Source organism: Amphiura filiformis, chromosome 7 (assembly GCF_039555335.1).
Source record: "Amphiura filiformis chromosome 7, Afil_fr2py, whole genome shotgun sequence".
In the NCBI taxonomy this organism is placed as follows: domain Eukaryota; kingdom Metazoa; phylum Echinodermata; class Ophiuroidea; order Amphilepidida; family Amphiuridae; genus Amphiura; species Amphiura filiformis.
This window is the reverse complement of record NC_092634.1, coordinates 64,789,302-64,805,349: the sequence shown is the minus strand read 5'-3', so window position 1 is coordinate 64,805,349 and position 16,048 is coordinate 64,789,302. Positions and strand designations below refer to the sequence as shown.

Genomic DNA, 16,048 nt, shown 5'->3' with positions numbered 1-16,048 from the left:
ACAGAAGTTCCTTTTTAAAGGAATTTTTGTTTGTCAATTTTTATGCAATTCTGGACAAGGCATCAGCCATTACATTGTCTTTTCCCTTAATATGTTTGATGTCCAGATTGTACTCTTGCAAGGTCAAACTCCACCTCACCAGTCTCTGATTTTTGTTCTTCATTCTGTTGATGAAGGTGAGGGGGTTGTTATCTGAGAAAACAAGCACAGGGTATACTGTGGTACCCAAATACACATCAAAATGTAGCAATGCTAATAGCAATGCTAGACACTCCTTCTCAATTGTGGAGTAATTTCTCTGGTGCTTGTTGAATTTCCTTGAAAAGTAACATATAGGGTGGTCAATTTGATCTTCACCCTCTTGCATCACAACACCTCCACAGCCTATGTCACTGGCATCAACAGTCAACTTGAACTGCTTCTGAAAATCAGGTGCAGTAAGTACTGGTGAACTCATGAGTATTGATTTGACTTTGTGAAAAGCATTTTCACACTGTTCTGACCAAATGAATTTTGCATCCTTCTTCAACAAGTCAGTCAAAGGACTTGCTATCTCTGAAAAGTTTGGACAGAACTTTCTATAATAGCCAACCATTCCTAGAAATCTCATGAGTGCCTTCTTGTTTACAGGTGTGGGGTATTGCTCAATTGCTTCAACTTTGGCTTTGATAGGTTTCACCTGACCTTGACCTACAACATATCCTAAGTATGTGACTGTGGCATGGCAAAACTCACTTTTTACCAGATTGACTGTCAATTGTACTTCAGACAGCTTCTTAAACAATTGTTGGAGTTGTTCCATGTGTTGTTCCCAAGTTTGACTGTAAACAATCAAATCATCTACATACGCTTCACATCCCTCTATGTCTGCCACAATTTGATTTACCATTCTCTGAAAGGTTGCGGGTGCGTTTTTCAACCCAAATGGCATAACTTTGTATTGGTAAAGACCAAATGGTGTACAAAAAGCAGAAATCTCTTTGGCACGGTCTGTGAGTGGAACCTGCCAGTACCCTTTCAATAGATCAAATTTGCTAACAAATTTTGCATTCCCAATTTTGTCTATGCAATCATCAATTCTTGGAATTGGGTACGAGTCTGTCTTTGAATGAACATTTGCAGCTCTCATGTCTGCGACCAATCGGTATGAACCATCAGGCTTGGGAACAAGAATACATGGTGAACTCCATTCACTACTACTTGGTTCTATGATATCATTGTCAGCATATAATTAATCTCATTTTTGAGATGTTCCATTTTCAATGGATTGACTCTGTAAGGATGCTGCTTGATTGGTTTTGTATCACCAACATCTACATCATGAAATGCAGCATTTGTTCTACTTGGCGTATCAGGAAATATATTGTCAAATTTGTGAATCAAATTTGCAATTTGACTTTGTTGATCTTGAGAAAGATGACCTAACTTTGAGTCCAAATTAGTGAGCACATCAGAATTGTTCAATTTTACATTATACTCTTTGTGCTCCAGCTCTTTATCCTGGTCAAATGTGACATCAGAATTGTCATCTTTACTCTTGTCTACATTGGCGATTTTGTCTACATCGGCATGTTTGTCTACATTAGCATGTTTTACTGTACACACAGGTTTTGGAATGCCACTGTCACTTCTTTCAACATACTCTTTGAGCATATTTATGTGGCATAACTGCCTGCTCTTGCGTCTACCAGGAGTCTTGATAATATAATCTACTTCACGCACTTTTGACTCTACCTCACATGGGCCATGATATCTGGCTTGTAATGGGTGTCCTGGTATTGGAAACAGTACTAGAGCTTTGTCACCTGGTTTGAACACTCTCTCTTTGGCATGTTGATCATACCATTGTTTCATTTTGGCCTGACCCTGTTTCAAGTTTTCTTTGGCGATATCAGTTGCTCTGTTAAGCATATGCTTAAAATTGGAGACATAATCCAATAAATTGATATCTGATTTCTCATTGAGCCACTTTTCTTTCAACAACTTTAAGGGCCCGCGCACTGTGTGTCCAAACACTAACTCAAAAGGACTAAATCCTAAAGTTTCCTGAACAGCTTCCCTTGCAGCAAACAACAACAAGTGTACTCCCTCATCCCAGTCCCTCTGAAATTCCAAACAGTATGTCCTGATCATGTTTTTCAATGTTTGGTGGAACCTTTCTAGTGCACCTTGTGATTCTGGATGGTATGCACTTGAGGTATACTGTTCTATACCTAATTGATACATAACCTGCTGAAATACTCCAGAAGTAAAGTTTGATCCTTGGTCTGACTGTATGGACTTGGGGAGCCCCACAAATGTGAAGAACTTAGTTAAAGCTTTCACTATAGTCACTGCTTTAATATTTCTCAAGGGTATGGCTTCAGGAAAGCGTGTTGACGCGCACATAATTGTCAGGAGGTACTGATTACCTAACTTAGTCTACACAATCAATAATAACCCTACTAAATGGTTCATCAAAGGCTGGAATTGGCTTTAATGGAGCAGGAGGTATTTTCTGATTGGGCTTCCCTACTACTTGGCATATGTGACATGTTTTGCAATATTCAGAAACATCTTTTCTGAGAGTGGGCCACCAGAAATGTCTCAGAATTCTTTCATGAGTTTTCTTAACACCCAAATGCCCTGCCATGGGACTGTCATGTGCTATGTTAATAACTTCAGTGTGGTAGACTTTTGGTACCACAATTTGGTGCACTACCTTCCACTCTTCATCGGCAGGTGCATCAGGCGGGCGCCACTTTCTCATTAGCACATCATCTTGTTTGTAAAAACAGACAGAATTTTGTTCTGCTTCTTCTAGGGTCGATGCCCTTTGATTAATCTCTTTGAGTTCTGGGTCATTTTGTTGCTCCAGAATTAGCTTGTCATGACTTAATGGGTCTTTTATGGTTTCCCCAAGTTGTTCATGCTCAGAGGCTGTGTCATTTGTAGGGGTATTTTTATCCCCAGGAGAAGGAAGTTTATCTTCTTTCTCATTCAACTTTGACACAAATGTGTCTTCCAAATTGTAGCCTAAGTCATCAATTTGGTTGTCCTCAATTGTTTCTAATGAGGCCTTCTTACTCATTGCCCGTGTCACTGCACATGCAGGAAATATCTCCTTTTCCTCACTACTATCATCCTGCAAACAGGGCTTATCTGTAACTATTGGGTCAGGAAAAACCTTCCCCCCCTGCCAGATCATTTCCTAGCAACATGGACACTCCCTTGACTGGCAATTCATGTCTAACTCCTATGGTTACAGGACCAGAAACCAAGTCAGATGTCAAGTTAATTTTGTGGAGAGGTACATTAAGTATTTCCATCCCAATACCCTGGATCAAAGCATTACCAGATGAACTATCCTCATCAAAGGGCAAAGTTCCTTCCAGAATCATAGACCGTGCACAACACGTATCTCGCACAATCTTAATGGGCTTTGGACTACCATTATCACCAAGTGATACTACTCCCTCTAACACAAATGGTTCAAATTCTTCACACACCTTGTCTGTTTCACCTCCCTTTTGTGGGAATTCTTGTTTTTTTTTTTGACTGACTTGTTTCTTTGACTCAAGTGACACTGCACATCCTACAGTATTACTAGCAGTTTGCTGCTGTTTTTGTGCATCTTGTTTGGCTTTTAAGCTCCGACACATGGTCACTGTATGTCCTGGTTTCTTACAGAAATTGCAAACTAATTGGGATTTAAATTCAGTCCCACCTGTTGGTCTGGTACCTGAACTCCATGGGGTCCCTCTACCACCAGCACTATGCTGTGAATTAGACCAGGATCTGTGATTAGACTGAGATCTCCCTTCCTGTGTACCACCCTGATTTGCTCTAGGTTGGTTATGGCTGAACCTGTTTGATTAACTTCTGTTATGACTACTCGCATTCAATTTGTGAGTTAAGCCATAGTCGTCTGCCATTGTCGCCGCGTCACTTAGCGTCTTAATTTTGCTAGCGCTTTCATCCAAGTGGGTTTTAATGTCAGCGTGGACACATTTTTTGAACTCTTCTATAAGAACCAATTGCTTAAGTTGGCCGAAATCATCTTTGACTTCTTTTGAACCAAGCCACCTGTCAAACATGTGTTCTTTTACTCTAGCAAATTCTACATGGGTTTGATCTGCTTGCTTTCTTGAATCTCTGAACTTTTGTCTGTATGCTTCAGGCACCAGTTCATAGGCCTTAAGGACTGCCTGTTTGACTTCTTCATAATTGTTACACTTCTCTATTGGTAGAGCTGAGTAAGTTTCCTGGCCTTCCCCACAAAACTACTTTGTAACAGTAGGGTCCAATGCTCTGGAGGCCATTTCAAATTTAGTAGCTACCTTTTCAAAATGTTGGAAATACTCGTCAACATCTTTTTCTTTGAATTTAGGCACCAGCTTTACATACTTTGTAACATCAAACCCTGACTTTGAGGAGAAACTTGATGAGTATTTGTCACCTAGCTTTGCCAACTTCTCTTGTTCAAACTTGTACTTTTCTTCAATTTATTTTTGTTTCAAATTTTCTTCCATTTCCAACTTTTGTTTTTCAAGTTCCAATTTTGCTACCTTTTCCTTTTCTTCTGTTTCTAATTTGTGGTGCTCAAGCGCCATCTTTTCTTGGCGTGCTTTTTCTTCCATTTCTAATTTCTTGTTTTCCATGTCTAATCTTTCTTGTTTTTTCTTTATTTTGCATATCTAGCTTTTGCATGTCCAACTGCAATTGCATTTTAATTTTTTCCATTTCCACCTGAACTTCTAGTTCTTTCAACTTAATTGCATCCCCGATTTCAGTTTTGACCTCTTTTCTCTTGTCCAAAATGGATTCCTCAAAATACTCTTCATCAACCAAAACTTCAATCAAGGCATTTTTGATTATTTGTTTTCTGTTGGCTTGCTTTACATCCAATTTGTAGTATTTTGCAAATGCTACTAAATCAGGTTTCTTCAACTTATCAAACTTCTCCCAATCTATAGTTTCAAGAAACTCTTCTGCTTTGAACTCTTCCATACTGTACTTTCACTTTCAAGACTCAGTATAATAATGTTTTTTCAGTGTATTTCCCGGACGAGCCCCCAATTTTGTTACGAGTCGTACTTGACTCAAGGCCAAAATCACCTTTTACCCGAACTCACACGAATGCACAACACAAATACACTGTTTGATTATGCTAACAAAATCTAAGTCTTTAATTGAAAGCGAGTTTCGTTTGGTACAATATAATGACTACAAATGCACATATACATTAATCAAATATAATCACTCTTTATCTATTTTGTACTTAGCCAGCATTCTTCTTATTGGTGATCATAAAGTTCTTGTAATGTTCTGGACGACTGATGTAATATATCCCTATTCACTTGTCCTGCGACAATCAGCGAAGTCCTTTGTACACTTGCATTGATAACTCCTTGCGTATAAAATCCTTACACGAAAATGGTGTTCTCCAACCACGTTTACAACTCCTTGCGCAATTATCCTATACTAAACTCCTTGCGCCGTCCTCCTATGCTAAACTCCTTGCGCCGTTCTCCTATGCTAAACTCCTTGCGCAGTTCTCCTATGCTAAACTCCTTGCGCAGTTCTCCAAATTTAACTCCTTGCGCTGCTTTCTCCAATTTGGTGCTATTTCCTCCTTTCACACAATATCTTCAGGAAGCAGGACTGCGATGCAGCTGTCCCCACTTATTTTGACAGTTGCGTTGAATCAAAATACCAGACTTCAGCAAGTCGACAGAAGAATATATTTCCTTTCTTGGAAGAATAACGTTCTTTGACGTATTCTAGATCTTCTCCGACAACACTGGTAAATAGTAGTACTTTGACTACATAAAATTTTTCTGGTTTGTAATTTCCTTTCTTTCAAGGAATTGGACTGTAAGCATAGCCCAGATCAACACTATCAACTGTGAATCATTGTTTACATTTTCTTATTATATACCAAGCTTGGGAAAAACCCCATTCTATTCTGGGCCATTTACTGCCTTCACATTATGCTCAATCTGGGGAATTCCAAAGTCTTAATTATAACATTAACCTTTCACATGACATCACTTCCTGAGGGGAAATCCCATTACATCACTTCCTGAGGGGAAATCCCATTACATCATTTTCAGGGGGTTTCCAAATATTCCAAATTAGATATGATTCAGCTTGTTTTGCTCAATTTGAGAGGGGAATTCCCCAAAATGTCATCACTCATGTAACTTTGTAAACAAAGATAAATCATCAAATTAAATTACTCAGGGCACATCACAATTGAAAGTCTATACAGAAGAAAGGTAATTTGCAGAAATAATGAAAAAGGTTACAGTTGACTCAGTGGACCAAATGATGGTAATTGGTCAATGTGTGGATACAGCTTTTAACAAAAATGAAACTAAATACAATAACAGGAAATTTCTGTTCATTCCTTGGTATATCATTTCTCATGTCCTATACTGGCGATCAAGTCTGTTTAATTTTATGACACATCACTTCCGAAAATATTTCTGTTGGCATTATTTTGAATCTACTGCACATTTGTGGACTGCTAAGTTTGGTGTATTGTTGTTCATATATTAGTAGGTATTGTTTTTGTTTTTCCTTGAGGGGCTGTGCAATAATTATGAGCCCCCCGGTAAAATTTTCGAATGGCGTGCAAAAATTGTTCCGACCCCTCTCAGCCTGCCAAAAATGACCCCCCCCCCCTTATCGGCCTGTCACAAAATCTTTGCCCCTTACCCCTTTGCACATGCCAAATTTTTAGGATCCCAATTTGCAAACCTTAAATGGTCTAGATATTTGTTGGGAGCGCATCGAGCATGAAAATCTGCAAACTTATAAGCGTTTTCCTACGCCTTTTTAGAGCGTTTTATTCAAAAGGCGCCCCATGAATGTGTGCCAAAAAAAGCTTCCCCCACCCCCTCTTCTTGTCTCGCCAAAAGTTGCTTGCTCCCCCCCCCCCTATTTTTTTTGTTCGCCAAAAATGTCTTGCCCCCGCCCACCAGTTTTACCCTCCTACCAGGGCTCTTAATTTTTGCACAGCCCCTTCAACGGCAGGAGTAGAAAACCAAGTATGCATCAACTTCACCTGCATGTTTCATTTTTCCTCCATATATATTTCACACTTTAAGAATAGTTTGCTTTTTGACCTTCCATAACTGAATAATAATTATATTGTTATGATATACCAAAATCTCAATTTTCGACATCGTCTTCAGATTGACTTACAAATATTCTAATACCAGAAACGTAAATGAGCTTCTAGCACAACAAGAATTCATTTTCATTTTGTTTGTTTTACATTTGAGTCTGCTTCACGGCTTCTATAGTCCATAATTTTGACCTCCTCGAGTTAGTGACATTAGTGCGTGCTCCGGTGCACATTATAATAAATTGTGTGCGTTGGCAGAAAGAGAACTGCCATGTTTACATCGAAAGCGATACATCTATGCACGTGCAAAGTACACTCACCTATATTGCCAGAAATGGATTGGTTGAATATGTTTTGATGGTTGCGCGTGATCGGTGACTTTCGTAAAACGTCCTGAAAAGGTCTATTGTTGTATATACTTTTACAGGCAAAGGCAATTTTGCGACAGTGTTAAAAGGAACCTATAAAATGCAGGATCTCTTGATCCCCGTAGCTGTCAAGAAAATCAAGACAAGCAGTATACCCAATTCCAAGGTAAGCATCAACCGTATCTGGCGAGGAGGGCGTTTTGTTAGGGCAAATATTTATTCATGTAACAACCTAAAAAGTATTCTTTCATTTGATGCCAAAATAATGTTCTGAGATTTTAAATATACAAACATTGGGATACATTCAGTGATCTTATAAGTACGTTTGTCCTGGAAACGACTCCCAATTTGAATCAACCGGACACTAACGAAAGAGTACCCAATTGACACCTTCAAGAGTCCAAGTCTTTGGAGTCGTCTCGAGGACAAACTCGCTTTGAGGGGTCCACCATCAATGACTCTCTGCGAGAGTCGTCTCCAGGACACTTGACACCTAAGGAAGCAATGACTCCTTATTAAATTCCACTTAATCCGACGCTTTGAGGGACCCAGCATCCAGGATTCTCTTTGAGAATCATCTCCAGGACAAATTCTGGACACCAAAGGGGAGATTTACATGACTCTTTATTAGACTCTTTTAGGATTCCATCATACCCTTCTCACTTCCTCCCGGAAGAACTGGATTCCTAAAGAAGAGTTTAAATTACACCTTATTAGGCTCTACCTATACGACTCTATGAGGAGTCCATCATACAGGACTCTTTGGTGGTGTCGGCTTAGGGAAAAACTGGACTCTAAGAAGAGTTTAAATTACACCTTATTAGGTTCTACCTATCCTACTCTTTAAGGCGAGAGTCCTGGATGATGGACCACTCAAAGCATCTGAGTGGAATCTAATAAGGAGTCATTTTAATGCTTCCTTTGGTGTCAGGAGTTTGTCCTGGAGAGACTCCAAAATAGAGTTTCTCTTGAAGGAATCAAGTGGTAGACTCTTTTATTCGTGTCAGGTTAATTCAAATTGAGAATTGTCTCCAGGACAAACGTAGACTCTTATAAAAGATCACTGAGATGTTTTGTTTCTAAATAAAGTGAGTGCTCTATATTAGTGAGTTATTTCGGATTGGTATGAATGCATGGAGTTCTTGATGTTTGCATTGGAGACCTTATATGAAAGTCCTTGCTTATTCCATTGTACCACTACTAAATGGGAAAAGGAAAACCACGACAATTTGGAAGAACCTGGTACTCTTCTTTTTTGTGTCTTTGCATTTTTAAAACAAAATGTGCAGAAAGTGTCCGGCCGCCGCACTCCGCGGGTAGGCATGTTCATAATAGATGAAGAAATGCGAAACACCAAGTAGGGGTGATTTTTCAAACCACATGTTTGCGAAAATGGTCTTCTTCATTTACAAATGACATGTATGTAAGCTCATGTAAATCATTGCAGTTTCATTATTCTTCACTTACGAATGAAGCTGAATGACATGTATAAGGCTTTGTAGTTTCAGTACTCATTTCGACGCACCCGTATATTGTATGCCTGGAAATTTCCCTGGAAATTTTGCGAGTTATTAAAGATGCAAAAGGGATGTTTTCAAAATTTGCCGACGAGCATGCGTACCAGCGGATGCAGGGGTTGCCGGGGCCAGGAGAATGTGTAATGATGCCATCATGAACGATTTTCTAATACCAAGAAATATTATTCTGTATGTATGTTTTGTTTTCCTTTCAGTCCGATATTATCAAAGAAGCGGAAATCATGGCAGCTTTAGGTCATCCACATATTGTGAGAATAATAGGTAAGAATGGATTAAAAAAACTTTTATGATCTCCAGCACATTACTTGATATTTTTTTGCAGACTTCTTCCCTTTCATACATGTACCTATCATTGGTCATTTCTGTATAAAAAAACCTTTTTGGCTTTCTTTTTCAAAGTATTTTCTTCTTTATTGTCAAGGTAGCATTATGATAAAGTTGCCTAGTAGTAGTTGACACCTAGATAGCGGTTAACTGCCTTTTTGAAGCTGGCCCATTTTAAAAATTTCTGGGATTTGAGGGAGGAGTGCATTCCATGCGTGGGCTGCAGATGGAATGAATGACTTTTTGGACTAACAAGGTTAGATCGTTGAATTGGAATTGCAGGGTAGTGAGATCTGTATAAAAATGGAGCAGGGCAGGCACAACGTTGCAAGTTTTTTCCTTCTTTATTGTCAAAGCAGTATTATGATAAAGCTGACTAGTTGACACCTAGATAGCGGTTAACTGCCTTCTGGGATTTGAGGCAGGAGTGCATTCTATGCGTGGGCTGTAGATGGAATGAAGGAAATTTTTTGACTAACAAGTCTAGATCGTGGAATTGGAATTTAAAGGTAGTGAGATCTAACGGAGCTGTATCAACCAATAATCTATACATTAATGTCCTCAGCCGACCCTGTCAGAATCTATGACAGCACCTACATCAATTCTGCTGATGTACCATGTAGATATATATGTCTTGATTGGCTGATTGATATTGAAGTATCAAACATGTCACATTCGACCTTACACTACGTATTAATGACGGCAGCGGGTACATGTATTTCCTGTTGAATTGTTTCCTTCATGTATATAAGTACTCTGGCTGCTACCAGAAAGACAAAAATGTAATATTTTGTAGAATCTGATGATTGGTATTTATTATATTTTGCAGGTATCTGTGAAGGTGTAGATATGATGTTAGTTTTAGAACTTGCCGAATTAGGTCCACTTCACAAATATCTAAGGAGGCATGGGTAAGTTAGCAAAGTGTCACCCTATACAATAAAAGTTCAACTTAAATAAATGAGTTCTGGTACAGATCCAATAGAAATGAAAGTACTCATAATATATATTTGAGTTCCTATCAGGAAACTTGTTCACTCTGCAATGACTGTAGCGTTTCTAGATGTCGGCAGTCCTTGGTGGTTGTGATGGTGTTGCCACATTTGTAGGTTGCCGTTTGGAGATGATCTGGTCATATATTCTGTCCAATTTGTATGCCCCCTCGTCCTTGTTCATAGTGTTTTTGCCCCTGCTCCTGATCCAGAGGGCTTCTTTTAGCGAACGCGTGGTTTTGTCTGCCTCTTGATCTATTGCTGCTTTGTCCCAGTTGATAACGTGATTGCTGGCTGCGTGCTCAGTTATTGCCGATTTGTGAATTTGGGATGTGGATGACTTTTTTGTGATCTGGTAAAATTTTTGGAATTTATTTTTTCGGCTTCAGTTTTGTGTTCAAATAGTCTAGTTTTGAATAGGCGGTCTGTCTCTCTAATATAGGTCTTAGGACAGCTCTTGCACGGTATTTCATAAATTGTAACAGCTGTTTGGAGTGGGTCCCCTTTTGTCTTTTGGGTGCACGAGCATATTGCGGAGGGTGCTGTGGGGCTTCATGGCTGTTGAGAAACCATATTTTTGAAGGCTCTCGACATCCTCTCAGAAAGGCCCTCGACATATGGAACGACGATATAACCCTTGGTTTTGTCTTTGGTGTGTTTTTGCTGGTTTTCGGTTGTTGTTTCTGCCCCTTTACCTTGGCCCAACTCGGGTAACCACATTGTGTCAGCGCTTCATTTATCTTTCTTTCCTCCTCTTCTTCATCTGCCTCCTCAATGACAATAGCATCTTTTCTGTCTAAAAGGGTTCTTACAACTCCCAACTTCTGGTGTAAGGGGTGGTGAGACTGGAATTGCAAATATTGATTGGTGTGCAAATTAGACAGAATCTATGACCAGATCATCTCAAAACGGCAACCTACAAATGTGGCAACACCATCACAGCCACCAAGGACTGCCGACATCTAGAAACACTACAGTCATTGCAGAGTGGACTTTGAACGATCCTGATGAATCTCATCAATAAAAATGTGTAACTTGTTCTAGTAGCTGTTGCTGCAAAGTCCCTGTGTAAATGCATAAGGGAAAGACAGAAAGACACTTGATCATATCTTGTAATCTTATCTTGAGAACTTGCATAAATGGTACATACATTTCTTCTCGTACTCACAGTGACATGAGCATAAGGAATGTGCTAGAGCTCATGCTCCAGGTTGCTCGAGGCATGCAGTACCTCGAAGAGGAAGCCAGACTTGTACATAGAGATTTAGCTGCTAGAAACGTGCTGCTTTTTGATGAGACTTTAGCCAAGATAAGTGACTTTGGGATGTCCAAGGCATTGGGGCTGGATAGTGACTACTATGTGGTAAGTGAAATGTAAAAAGCAATATGGTTTGAAATTGGTCCGGAGGTGTTGAGTGATTGTGGTTATATGCGGTGTAGTAGAAAAGTTTTCTCAATTATACATAGAAGACCCGGTATATCTCAATTATCAATGAAATTGATTAAGATTTGATTACTAGATCTTTGTAATTATTGTTTTCTTTTATTTTGGTCGAAAATGTATGTTTTATTATGCAATACTATGTTAATCGCCACAATCTCTGAATGCAGCCATATCAGAAATTCCTGTTCATAGTTCAGGACGGGGACTTTGAAATGAGCACCATATGTGTTGGGGTGTGTAATATTACGTATATGTATGTGACAAAAACGTCCAACCTACATTTACTAATATTTCCCCATTAGGCAAATTGGATTTGTGATGTATGCTTATTTATGGACACAGCCATCATTAAGGACATATTGGCCAAATATAATTTGCACTTGTAATTTGTAAATCTTACTGATTCCTCTCATTACTTTTATTATCATGTTTAAATTTGAATATTCAAATGATCAGTTAGCACTTTGTTGACTGCTTGTATTACAATTCTCCACCAGGCTGAAACTGCAGGCAAATGGCCACTCAAGTGGTATGCCCCTGAATGTATATACAGGTTCCGATTCAGTAGTAAAAGTGATGTGTGGAGTTATGGTGTTACGTTATGGGAAGCACTTTCACACGGCAAGACGCCTTATGCTGTAAGTAATGTTTCCTCTTGGGGGCTTACTTTAAAAACAACATCAATGCATGTAAACCAAGACCCAAATAATTGTTTCAGTGTGCAAAGACATTTCTTCGCAGTGATACAAAACTACTCACTATATTACAATTTGCAACTTCACAAGTCAAACTTTTGACTGCTATTAGGAAAAACATTCAAGTAAGTAATGGGAAGGGTGTGTATTTTTTGTACTAAATTTAAAATGCATGATGTACATTAATGCGATATTTAACTGCTCATTATATAAGCAAGTTGATGTAAACTTGTTGTATTCAATTAAAATCAGAAGTCCAATAATAATTGATTTCAAAACTGACTGATTTACACAATTGAATATTAATCGCAGAAAAACTTTTTTATTATTATTTCATGCGACATGTGTTGATAAAGAAAATCAAATTAAACCTATCACGCACCGTTTCCTCATATGAAAACAGCATGCACTCTGAGCTTTAAAAAATGTACACCTTTGCTGTTGACCCCCAAGCACATTTCTACAATTGGGATTCCTTATGCATAAGCTAAATTTATGATCGCTGGATTCAGCCTATTTTCTAATCTGTTTTGGGGTGAAGTTATGTGATGTTATAAAACATAATGGAAACGACTATATTGTGACAAATATTTTAGAATACTTGAAAACAGTGAAAAACTAAGTGTCTTCAAATGAGGACACTATGTCATTGAGGTGTCTTACTATAGCGCCCTCACGTCCTCAATAAAAGGACACTGTGCATTTAAGAATATAACATTTACCACGTTGGTATAGGAAAGTACATACATATACAGGGTGGGCCAAAAACAACTTTACCCAACTAAAAAGTTTCATATGTCAACATTGAAACGTCTGCTTCAAATTGTTTTTACATATTCGTAAAGAACATCTTCTTAAGAGTATTTGGTGAAAAAACTATTCAAAAATGCATTAAATTAAAAACGTTACGATAGTTTTAAATCAAAGGGTGAAAATTAACTTTGTCCACGCGAAGGCCTAGTGGCTGTCGCTTAGCATCACTTGCAATAGCGAGTTCGATAGAGAATGAGAACCACTTATACGCACACATTTGTTCAGCAATTTTATATAACACAATCAAATAAACCAAATATAAACAATTTAAATATCAAGCTACGATATTTCGTCATGATATGGAGCTTTCATGCTGCACAGATATAAAAATTCTCTTCAAATATGCGCAAAGCAATTGGAACCTCAGACCTCACTTTTGTCATTACGAAATGTTTATCTAAAAGAAAGGTTGAAGTTATTGCACTTATTGCGTTCGTGGTATGTTCGGCAAATTGTTGCATCGAGAACTGACTCTAGGGTTAGCTGCATTAAGTTCCCTTTGAACCGCTGCAACATTTGAACGACCAGTTCTTGGATGTCCGCTTCGTGCTTTGCATCTATTCATCACACTTCCGAAGTTGTGAAAGTTGTTCATATGTAGAGTTATGGTAGGTTTCGGCGGGACTCTTACGTTCAGGAAACGAATCCGAAATTGACGCTGCACTTCCAAGAAGCTTTCTGTTCTGAAGTAGGCCTATTCCTCTGCCATAAAAGTCCTCTCTTGTGTTGTGAATTGCCTTAACTTGACACTTGGCAAACCTATTTAGAAATAAGCCACGCAGTCACAAAATGCACGAAGGCATATTTAAAATTCAAAAATTGCTCCAGGTGAATCCTTTGTAATTGTGTAATAATTGTTGGTCAATGAGAGGAGTGAAGTTCGAGTACATTACAAGTTAGTGGGGATTAAAATCGATTGAATTTCGTTCATGCATGTAAAACAATTATCACTTTTCAAAGACAAGCCAAACGTGTTTACTAATTACATGTATGCCTAACGCATATGTTTGCCTTACTCTTAGTCTTAGCAATTCGACACATCCCATTGAATTACGTGTGGACAAAGTGATTTTTGACCCTCGGACGTAAAACAAGCACCATTTTGTTAATTTAGCTTCTTTTGCTTTCATTTTTTCATCACATACTTTTAGGACGACATACATTTAGAATATGTAACAATATCATGAATAGCTCTTCCACAATTCGAGCAACCACCCTCTGAAATTGGGTAAAGTTGTTTTTGGCCCACACTGTAGAATGAAGTAGGCCTGCTACAGAGTGGATGTAATAATGATTGTATTTCAACTTGAGTTGTTGAACTCTAATTATGCCAATTCATGATCTCTGCACACTTAATAACATCTAGTTGAATTCGAATTCATGAAATCTTATTCACAAGTTGTAATGCTTGAAACATAATTCATCTATCTGTATGCATGTACATGGTTGCAGACATGTCACTTGTTTCTGTTTTTTGCCTGAATTACTTAATTCCAATAAGATTTCTACATCATTTTGAGCCCAAGTTTTTAACATTTTACGCCGATTTTTCTGTTTGTAAAACAAAAAAAAAGACAATGATCCGGGCAATGACCTAACTCTGGTGATTTCCTATGTAGATGAAGCATGTAAATATTTGTAAATATTGACGTCCTGGTTGCGCGTGTCCTCTTATGAGGACGTGTGCATAATTAATTAATGGAACGCCCCCCAAAAAAAAATTACACTGCGTATGTTCTTGTAATCCTTTAAATGTAAAATAACACAATATAATTTCTGTTGGTAATTTAAAACTTAATTGGTGCATGAAAGGGACACCTCTTACTAAGACGTAGAGGCTGTATCTAATTCACAGCATTGTGTTGATTTCTCATTAACAGAACATGAACGACAAAGAGCTGATGCGGTATATAAAAAAGGGTCAGAGGCTACACAAACCTGGGAGATGTCTTGAAGTAGTCTATGAACTCATGAGAAGTTGCTGGTTGTTAAAGTTAGTAGTTGCTTAATATGGGGAAACAGAAGCCTTCTTTGCTGCTGTGAATGATTGTTTGACATTTAAAATTTCTAAACATCTCAAAAAAAAGTAACTAACCCCCCTTAAATAATGGCCATTATTCAAAAACGGGCAAATGTAATACAAATCTGAAAAATGTCGATCGCATGCATGCCATGAAGAAATTTGTCCCAAATAAGAAACAAAAGCAAGAGGGACATAAAACTCAATATGTGGCATACGATCCAAAGTTGACAATAGATGGAGAAGAGATTGCGTATGTCCATGCGATTCCTCGGCAAGCTTATCTTCAAAGATCTGAAAGATAAGGCAATCAGAGAGTCTGTAAATCAGAAACTAACAGACATGCTGAAAAAGACAGACAAAAGCCTACTCAACTGAATCATGAAGATGTGGATATATAATAATGCAATCCTACCCAAAATGACATGGGAGTTTACCATCTACAACTTCCCAATGACATACATCAAGGACTTGGAAGCTACCTGCACCAAATACTTGAAAAGATGGGCAGGATGCGGATGCGGTATATAAAAAAGGATCAGAGGCTACACAAACCTGGGAGATGTCTTGAACTAGTCTATGAACTCATGAGAAGTTGCTGGTTGTTAAAGTTAGTAGTTGCTTAATATGGGGACACAGAAGCCTTCTTTGCTGCTGTGAATGATTGTTTGACATTTAAAATTTCTAAACATCTCAAAAAAAAGTAACTAACCCCCCTTAAATAATGGCCGTTATTCAAA

The 16,048-nt window shown here is 38.3% G+C and overlaps 1 protein-coding gene across 1 annotated transcript in view; it reads left to right on the top strand.

Moving 5' to 3' along the window:
* Positions 1-16,048, top strand: part of LOC140157475 (uncharacterized) — a 149,744-nt gene that overhangs the window by 91,534 nt on the left and 42,162 nt on the right. The window contains exons 41-46 of the mRNA XM_072180680.1: positions 7,542-7,648; positions 9,215-9,281; positions 10,174-10,255; positions 11,507-11,699; positions 12,278-12,418; positions 15,169-15,281. Coding sequence (XP_072036781.1) covers positions 7,542-7,648; positions 9,215-9,281; positions 10,174-10,255; positions 11,507-11,699; positions 12,278-12,418; positions 15,169-15,281 — 703 coding nt within the window. The remainder of the gene's footprint in view (positions 1-7,541; positions 7,649-9,214; positions 9,282-10,173; positions 10,256-11,506; positions 11,700-12,277; positions 12,419-15,168; positions 15,282-16,048) is intronic.